This window comes from Protomyctophum bolini, assembly GCF_963924005.1.
Source record: "Protomyctophum bolini genome assembly, chromosome: 13".
Taxonomy (NCBI): Eukaryota; Metazoa; Chordata; class Actinopteri; order Myctophiformes; family Myctophidae; genus Protomyctophum; species Protomyctophum bolini.
In genome coordinates, this window is record NC_137874.1 from 30624347 (window position 1) to 30634597 (window position 10251).

Consider the following 10251-nt stretch of genomic DNA (forward strand, 5'->3'; position numbering starts at 1 on the left):
TCTGGAAACCAACTGACAACATCACTAGGCATAGTAGGAAAGCAGTGGACTGGAATCCACAGGGCAGAAGAAAAGTGGGGAGGCCAAAACAGATAAGGAGAAGATCCGTTGAGAGTGAGGCAAAGACAACCGGACTATCGTGGGCCCAGTTGAAGAAAACGACACAAAACAGAGTCCGATGATGGGGTGTGACTATGCTCTATCTAGGAGCCTACAGAAATAAGTCAAGTCATGGTAATGGAAAACGGTCGGCTAAGTATACTGTATTATTATTATTATTATTAAGTATACTGTAGGGTTTAAGGGGTAACATTTCAGCTCTGGCAATGCTATAAATCAGAGGTTCCCAAAGTGGGGTCCGGGGAACCCCAGGGGTCCTTCAGGGAGTTCCAGGGTGTCCCCCAGCTATGGTGAATAATTAGGATCCAAAATGGACCCATAGAACTGTAACTCTAACAAATGTTGTACACTCTCAGAGTTAAATTAACAGTGATTTTACAATATAAATTGGATGTCTCAGAGATAGAAATACCATTAAATGGGGGTCCGTAGCCTAAATGCACATCAAACTGGGGGTCCTTGAAATTAAAGGGGTTGAGAATCACTGCTAGAGCCGTAAAAATCTTCTTATGGGGGTCCCTGGCATATCTTTTCAAATGGGGGTCCGCTGGGCTAATGAGTGTCAATTTGGGGGTCCTTGACATGAAAACGTTTGGGAACCACTGCTATAAATCACAAAGTGCAGGAAAGGTCTCCGAGTTTATTTAGAAGTTGTGCACCCACAGTCCACACATACAACCAGATATTGTCTGGGATTTTGGACATCCTAATATTGTGATGTGGCATAGGACAGGTGTTGTATTGTCCTGGTTTTAAAGGCTACATTACAGTAAAGTGATGTAATGTTGGTCACTTACCTGACTGTTGAGGAGAATGGTACTGGTCACTGTACGGCAGTGGATCAGGAGTAGAGCAGAGTAGAGGTAGAGTGGCCGTCGCCGTCTTGCAATTCGATGGTTCCAGGTTCGATTCCTGGCTCCTCCAAATGTGGTAAATGCAGTCCATTTACCATTATGCTCAGAGCATCTCCCCCTCAACCCAAGGGAAGGCCAAGGCAGAAAGGGAATGATGCACATCAACATCCTACAAACAGATGCAGGAGTTGGCAATTACAAAATAGCTGATCTACAAGCTCACCACACGTTGCTTTGATGCACCTTTATGAGCCTGTAGTAGTTCTGCTATTTTCAAAGGATTTTTGAAAATGTTATACATTTGAAAACGGGAACATTTTGAATACTTTTGTGCCCAGATTGACCAAGTACCCTCTGTTTGGTACCCGGTATCCCACTGCCCAATCGGTTTTGGTGCTCGGATTTAGCAAGTGCCCACTCTACTGAGGATTGGTGCCCAGTCTTCATGTATTCGATTCAACTATGTCAGTTCTGCTTAGCACATAACCTCAAATGAGAGGACAATAAATAAATAAATAAATAAATAAAATGTGACTAACTCTTGCTGGTCTCATGTCAAGGCTTTCAGATCACATCAGAAAGAACTACACTCTCCACAATGTTTGCACCATGTGCACTGATAGTCTATAATATAGATAAGATAGTAAAGGGTTCCTCTCCAGTAGTTCCTCACCAAAGATATCTTATGATGACTATAAGCTTTAGGCCTTTACTTCCTCACAGGGCCATAGACTAGGCCTGCCCTACATATGTCAGAAATGTTGCAGGTCTATATGTTTATTTTAATTATTTAGGCCTATGAACTGTTTACTGCACTTGTCAGCCTAATTAAGTAGGCCAGGCAGGGCCTGGTTAGCCTGGCCGCAGTAACTACGAAACAAATTGAGCAATTATTGTTGAGCCTCAGAAATAGGCTGGCTGGCTGGCTGAGTGTCTTTTCCTGGCAGGAGCTAGCTACAGATGATGCAACTCATGCAAGTCATAAGGAGCCAATCAACCCTAATTGACGATAATCCTGTGACAGGTCACTCCGTCTCTCCCAGCAGCCAGCCCCATCATGGAACCTCAAACAAGGGAGAGCAAAAGAAGCAAGGAGCCAAACGCTAACCTTTGATATGTAGGGGAGGAAAATGGCTGCGCACCAGCTCTATCTCTACAATTTTCTCTTTTCATTGAAGAAAAGTGCTATTTCATTCATGCCATTTCCGCTCATTCACCAGTCCCCACCAGCCGGGGCCAGCGTAGAGAGACTCCGAGCACCATCTCGACTCGAACGCTCTTATCAATGGAAGTGACGTCAGCGCACGCTGCAGACTGGGGGGTGGGAGGGGGGGAGTCACGTGGTCAGGGGGGGGTATAATACAATAAAGTTGCGCTGACCGCGGTACTGAAAACATTTCTCTGAATGAATATTTTCAGTATACTCCTGAGTCCTGCTTCGATCTAAATGCCACCCCTATTCAAATAAAAGCACCACCAAGATCGTTTCATTTTCATGTCGCTCACAGAGAGGGGATTAGACAGACATTTTCTCCGTCCACTTTTAATGAAACAAATCTTGGTTTAACGCGCGTTGTGAGTTTCACCACTTTCCCCGTGTGGGATTCCAGGTAAGTGTGAGGACTCTCGCTTTAAATACAGCATGCAGCAGTAGTAGGCTATACCAAAACCAATCCGTCTAATGTGTCACTTTGGAGTGGACTAGACGATTTATTTGTATTAGATTGTAATCTTATTTAGATTTTTGTGTGGAATTGGGGGGAGAGGGAGGCATGGAGGAATATTCGATGTTTGTGATTTCTTATTTATTTTTCTTCTTTTTTCTTTTTACTTCTTTCCCATGTGTTTCAGAAGAATTAATATGCTATAATATGTTAGATAACAGTTCATTATAGGCTACAGATAAATGATCATTTATTGTATGGTTGTTGTATTGCCTCATAAAGGTAAATAAATGTGCAACTTGAAGTCCGAGTAGGCTATAGCCTACCTATGGCTAATCGAGTAAGACTGTTGCACAGTGAGTCACCAATGAATTCTATTGCACTATTATTTGAATTAAATAAAAAGGTTTTTATTAAACCCTTCTGAAGGCTTCTTGTATATGAATTATTGCAATAGCCTATTATAGATCAATAATGCGGAAGAATATCCTTATCCTATATGCGCAGATAATTAGGCTCTATAGGCTATATACCACAAATGTGCACCTGTCGTTCAGCAGGAGGGCTGTTATCTGTTAAGTGCACAGAAATGAAATGAGAATGCAACAAATGATGGGTCAATTTTAAGATTTCAAAACACATTTATGCCTCAATTATTAGCGCCGAATCAAATATGCAAATATACAAATATCCCCATTCCCCACATTATGTCATTATTATCTAACAAATGCAATTTTATTCGTTTCCAACTTTGCAAATCTGCTTTAGAAAAATATATAATAAATAGTGAAATGGGATGGTCGTTGTTGTGTAGGCTATCTATTGTGCATGAGCATAAATTGAGCGCCTGGCTGCATTCCACCACTGCCACTATATCACTTCTGAAACAGGCGCACAAGCTGAGGCACAAAGCGACGTCTTTCACTTCCGAGTGTGACACCACATGCAAGGCTTTGTCCCTGAAATCTAAATGGTTTTCGATTATGGTTTGATTCGGTTTTTATATTTTTTGTATATGCCTATTATTATTTTTTCATTCCTTCGGGGGAATGGACGATTCGGTGACCCCGGGGTTCGCGGCTGCTTTTACGCATGACTTCTCCGTGCCGTGCCGTCTCAACATCAGACGGGCGAGTACATGGCGCACGGAATACCATCTGTGATCACACACGATGGCCGGTGTATTATTCGCAATAACCTATTTATTTAAAGTGTTTTTTTAGAGTATATGTGTAATGGCAGCTGTGATGGCAGTCGAATGCGTTTTCGTTTGGAGGGAGAGGTGAGATATATTTTCGAATATAGCCGACTGATCAATTTTTACTCAGTGTTATAGGCTACGCTGATTCATCTCATCGACGCATTTTACTAATTTCATGTTGGCTTATTCGTTAACCCTGGCTGAAGAATCGACTTCTGACTGAGGCAAATTCATTTATCATTTAAAAGCATTTCAAATGGACAATGGCTCGATACGCATGCGACGGAAAAATGGAAAAAGGTCCCACATTATGTTCAGGCTTTTAGCAAAATGAAAATAATAAAAATATAAAGCAAAAACAAATATATATATATGCTATATGGTTTTTTCCACCAGAAACCCACGGAAATTAACGACCTCATAGAGTAGGCTACTATAGTTTACTATAACCATGCCTATATCTGCGTGTCCTGATACCTTCATCATGTCACGCAAGAATGGCAACATTAAATGTGTTCTCAAGACTAGCTTAATCAACTGCAAAAAAGCATTCTCTAACACAAATTACAATCCAAATGGCGTCTATATTTTATACTTGCAAGATATATGCATTTGTGCCAGGATTTATATGGTAGCCTATACTTGGTAGGCTATTTGTCTTTGTGTAATTTGCTTGAACTATATGTCATCGAAATACTGTGAATACATGGCTAAAAATCAATCAAACCCGTTCTGGTGATCTGTAGATCCAGCCATTAAAACAAAATGTTGAATGTATTTCTGACCACTGTACATACACCTGCAGCATTCTCAACAGAAACCATGTGCATTGTAATGTCATTGATTTCTCACATGCATTTTCCCCCTCTCCAACCACCCGCCCTTCTTTTCCAGGTGCTTAACCTCCCTCCTGCCAGTTCTGCATGGTCATGACCTGTCGTCACATCCCTTCCACAGCCCGCCTCCTCCTATTGGTCCTTCTCATTGTCACTCCACAGCTGGCTGGCACCGCCCCTGCGTGGGGTGACAGAGGGGAGGGAGGAGGGGCGGAAGGGCGCACCCGGACACACCGCAAAGAGGACGCCCTCCAATCCCCGGCTCTTGTTGTCGGCACCGCCGAAGGAGACCAGGCACAGGGTCAAGATAGCCAAACGGACCCTGCCGGAATGCTGGCTGTTCTACTAGAGGCCCTGCACAACCCAGGGGACATTCAGGACGGAGGCCAAGGAGCCAGGGAAGCGGGACAGAGTGAGGAGCCGCTCCCTGTAGAAAGCTCAGAATCTGGTGAGATAAGGAGAATGGGGAAGGAGGAGGGAGAGAGAACAGGTTCACAAGGGGAGAGGGGAGGAGTTCAGAGGGGTATGGAAGAGCTAGGCTATTTACTAGCTGCACAGGGTGATGACTTACGCGAAGGAGAGAAATACAATTCATCAGAAGAGGGTCCAGAAAGGTTGATGGAGGACAGGAGAACCCTGGCCGACAGGGTTAGTGAGGAAAGAGCTCGACAGGAGGAGATTGGGGAAAGCAATTTAGTGAGACTTCTAGAAAAGGGCAGACCTGGCTCCCTCTCACAGGGAGGGGGGAACCTTTCTCTGCAACGCAAAATACGAGGCTACTTCCAAAATATTGACTTGGGTCTTCAAGACAACGAGATCCTGCCTCCTCTGAAGGGCTACAAGGCGTACAACACCCAGCTGGCTCGCGCCGGCAAGAAACTCCACTGGCAGGGGGAGCAGGGGAGCAACCGGCCGACACAGGGCGGGAACTTCATGGACGACTTCGATAACGAGGGTGCAGGGGTCGAGATGGTGGAGGAGGAGGAGGTGGAGGAGGAAGAGGAAAGTATCTCCCGTCTTGACGAGGAGGTGCGAGCTCGTGCCGAGAAGCAGGAGGTGCTCCGGCAGCAGGAGGAGGCGGAGCGTGCGAGGGAGGAAGAGCAGCGTCTGGCAGACATCGCGTCCGATATGCTGCTGCAGTACATGGGCAGGAAGCAGAAGCAGCAGGCGTACATGACACCCCGGCAGAAGAGCAGTGGGGTTTTCGCCACCAGCAACACGGCTGAGGACAAGCGCTCCGAGGAGGTGGTCAGCGATGACGACATGGACCAGCAGATGATTGACAGGCTGATTGAGGTCAGCAGCAAGCTACACCTGCCTGCTGACGACGTGATTGAGATTATAAGTGACGTCGAGGAGAAGAAGAAGAAGAGGAAAGAGTTGCAGCGACAGCCACCAATCAGCAATCCTGTCGCGCCGCGTTTCCGACCTCTGGTACCCCTGCCCATAGCTGCTCCGCCCATCTACCACTACACAGCCTCCAACAACCCCAAGAAGGCCCCTTATGCTTACAATTCTAACAAGCAATGGCAAAAGGATAAAGTGAAGTCATACAAGCAGGACTATTGGTACAAGCCTCAGAAGCAGCTTGACTACTGGTACAAACCCCAGAAACAGTTTCTAGCCTTCCCCTCCTATCCGTACTACCAGAAGCCATATCGAGCCTATTACCCGGTATACTTCCCTTATCCCAAACAACAGTTCTATGGCAAGCCTCTCCCCCCCAGGGACCAATCATTTGGCCCCCAGGACCTTGACCTCCAGCCCCCAAGGCGCAGGCACAGAGCTGGGGGTAAGGGTCGAGGGCAGGGCTGGAGGCAGCAGGCAGTACCACGTCTGCCTGTAACCCCTTATATTTCCAACTATATTCTCCCCCACCCACGGACATACGAACCCTTACCTCCCCCCAACCCCATGTCTCCGCCCAGGAGGGGGCGACGTCCCCCTTACTACTACCAACAACAAGTGACAACAACAAGAGATGATTATGAGGAAGACGGACTGGTTCCCCAGCTGGACAGTGAGGAGGAACTGGAGAACTTTATTGAGAGGATCTACATGAAACGCAGAATGTATTAATAAAGATAACTTTTTGGGAGACATTTAACAGAGCAGAGGGACGAAATGCTTTGTGGATACACTTAGTTGAGCACCAGTGTCTGACACAAAAATATCCAAAATATCTTTGGGCTATTTTTGGCATGTGACACTGACACACAACTAAGTAAAAAGTCAGGCTTTAGAGTGGAGGATGGTGTTTTGAGTGTGGTGGGAATGCAAGTGTTAAGAAGGAAATAGTTGTTCTTACTTTTTCAGTTTTTTAGTTTAAATTTTACTGTAGTTTTTGTTTTTCTTGATTTCTGGACAGGGAGAGGATGAGAAGGGTTTCAGTTTAAAGCTTAAGTTACTGACTGTAGCTTGCCGACAAGAACACATTTTCAAGTTAGCAATGTTGTTAGCTTGGAAATCAGTTATTGAAGGTAAAGCGACACAGTCATATACAGAGTTTAAATTAGGCTTAAGCGAATCCCTGTAACCATGTTCAGCCTCTTGCTCAGTTTACATTTTGAAACAGAACATATACCATGGTGTATGTCTGCCTCCATTCAGGTCAATCTCTGATGCTCTTGCATATTTCAGAGTTTTCTTAAAAAAAAGAAGAAGAAAAGGATAGAAAAAAGAGCATGCAATGTCTCTCTCACTCTCTCTCACACACACACACACACACGCACGCACGCACGCACGCACGCACACACACACACACACACACACACACACACACACACACACACACACACACACACACACACACACACACACACACACACACACACACACACACACACGCGCATGCACACATGCACACAAACACAGCACATGCATGCACACGCAAACTCACACATGCATTCACATTTGGACACATTCACAGTCAAACGTGCAAGAGACCCATGTTTACAGCACTACTTGCTATCTTCTCTGCAAGTCATAATATGAATTCCATAGTATGACAGTGACTTTGGTGAAAAAAATACAAAAAACAAAAAAAAACAGCAGTGAGGCAAAACTGAAAAATGGTTTATCATCTGCCTTCTTATTCCTTAATGAACTGAGACGAAAGGGGTCAAATGCACACGTCAAATCTTTCTTTCAAATGTAAGTATTTACAATGTCACCTTACAAGCACCATGGTTGTTATTGTAAGCTTTACCCAATCAGTATAGACCCTGTGGAGTTCAAAAGCACAAACTGGCAGCAAACACTTCCAACATGAGAGACTATATATGGGTTTAATCATTCTCGGGTAGAAACAACTGTGCTTTGCTATCACACCATAAAAAACCTCAGTGTGTTAATCTAATTCTGGGGGTGTAAAATGGATATTATATATGTTTTACACTCCCAGAGTTAAATTGCATGCATCAAAGCAACCTTGAACAGCAAGAGGTCCTTTTTAATGTAGGTCAGCTTAAGTTTTGATCCATCCATTCACTCACTTGCATCTAGTTTTTGCACAAAGCCTTGCTTTTCACTTATAATATTTTTCTTTTCCTTCGTTTAAACAAAAGATACTTGAAGTTGCACCCATCTGTTCTGCTGCATCTGGAAGGGTTTCAAACAGATATCAACCAAGAGATGGCAAACCTTTTAGTTCATTTTCAAAAGACATTCATTGAGAAGCTTCAGGCCTGGGGAGTCAGCGACTGTGCTTAAAACGTCAAATGCACGTCTTTCTACTGCATCTAAAAAAAAGAACAAAAAAAGAAAAAAAAAGAAAAAAGAAAACAGTGAGAAACCAAGATGGCCATTTCTCTGACTAAACTGTGAACATAAAAAATACAAAAAAATAAAAGGAAGAAGGCCACTGTGTCTGCAGTGAAGCCGCCCTGTCTTGTAAAAGGAGAGTGTTGTTGTTGTCACCTTTAGCATTGTAAGATGTACAGTGTGAAATAAATATGCCTGTGCAATGTGTAAATAACAGCATGATGATTACTAGTTTTGCTATAAGAGAAAAAATAAAAGCAATTATTTTTTATTAAAGTTAAGGGTTTTAATGCCTTTTTGTTGTACATTACACAGCAAAATCTCTGATTTCAATTTAACGTTCCATGAACATCAGGTTTTTTGCTATGGCGAGCCTAAGAATGATTGATTTTTGTCGAGAGGAAACATTCACCACACCGCAGAATAAAATACCTACTGAGATACAGGTACTGTATATTAAGGTAAACAATGGAGAGAAAGAAAATGTTAAAGATTATTTTTGATACATTTTCACCCTAAAACACGATCACCAGGTATTATTATTATATAAGGAGGAAGAATTGTTTCCAAAAAGTGTACAGTATTTGTTAAAGTGACGTTTTTATGTGGACATGCCCACCAGTTCATTAATTATGCCTGGTTTGCCTGGAGGGTGGTGATGGGTGGTGATCCACCTCAACTGAAGCTGCACCCACAGCTGTTGTTGTATGATAAAGGGGGTTAGGGGAGGGGATGATATTGTGATTCACTATATCACTGTTTTTTTTTCATTGGCACGTTTGACTGTCAAGGTTTTAGCCTCCAGGAAGAAACCCTAAATACAAAGGGAAGACATCATTGCACATAACAACCACACCAAGGGGTCTAATGAAGTACTGTCACATCATAAACACGTGAAAAACTGATAAACCATCTTTAAAACTAACATGATACACTACACAACTCAGTTGTGTATCTTGTTAGTTTTTCCCAACATGCACAAGAAGGAGCACAGGAAATGACATAGATAGAGCAAAGTATCAACAGCTCTCTCAATCAAACAAGAGACAGCTAACATGGCAAGCCGCCATAAACATTGTAGTGATCCTAACAATGATAAATATATTGCAATTTGGTTAAAGAACAGGCTGGTTAAAGAACAGGCTGTCTAACAAGAACAACAACAACAAATGCAAAGATATCGAGTACCAGGGGGCAAATGACCCCTAAATTTAAATTAGCAGTGATTTCACCGAGTGTAACAGCATCTTAGCAGAATTCAAAGATAAAACCTCACAAAAAACTGTATGTAAGAGACTGTGATGCCTGATTCATAATTGGTTGCGCATAGTATTGCGCATAGAAATGATCAGATCAACAGGCTCACAACGGGTTGCACCGTGATGCGTTATGAGTTTGTAGATCTGATATTTTTGACACCGGTGAGCAAAGCAAATTAAGTATAAATCAAGCCTGAGAGACAGAAATGGAAGAATAGCTAAAGAAGGGAGACATGGCTGGTAACTGCAGTGATTGATGAGTCATATGATTGCTGGATGAGTCATCTGTGCACTTTACTGCACAGGTCCCCCCCCCCCCCGCCTCCATACACACACACACCCACACACGCACGCACGCACACACACACGCACACAACACACACACACACACACACACACACACACACACACACACACACACACACACACACACACACGCACACAACACACACACACACACACACACACACACACACACACACACACACAAAGTTCTCTTTGAGCGTTAGTAATTAAGCTGCTGCCATTCAAGATAATGATTGAGTTGTGTTGGCG

The 10251-nt window shown here is 43.5% G+C and overlaps 2 protein-coding genes and 1 long non-coding RNA gene across 3 annotated transcripts in view; 1 reads left to right on the forward strand and 2 right to left on the reverse strand.

The window, feature by feature from the left end:
* Nucleotides 1-1022, reverse strand: part of slc47a2.1 (solute carrier family 47 member 2, tandem duplicate 1) — a gene marked incomplete at its 3' end in the record, with an annotated part of 43435 nt that extends 42413 nt beyond the window's left edge. The window contains exon 1 of the mRNA XM_080781133.1: nt 918-1022. The remainder of the gene's footprint in view (nt 1-917) is intronic.
* Nucleotides 1023-4762: 3740 nt separating this feature from the next.
* On the forward strand, nt 4763-6754 carry LOC308327611 (uncharacterized protein; the record flags this gene model as incomplete). Its single annotated transcript, XM_080781134.1, has 2 exons — nt 4763-5123; nt 5274-6754. 2 exons carry the CDS (start codon nt 4763-4765, stop codon nt 6752-6754), a joined length of 1842 nt encoding a protein of 613 aa, XP_080637260.1.
* Nucleotides 6755-9149: 2395 nt separating this feature from the next.
* The window catches only part of LOC308326889, a 9652-nt gene continuing 8550 nt past the window's right edge, over nt 9150-10251 (reverse strand). The window contains exon 3 of the long non-coding RNA XR_013965140.1: nt 9150-9251. This is a non-coding gene — a long non-coding RNA (uncharacterized lncRNA). The remainder of the gene's footprint in view (nt 9252-10251) is intronic.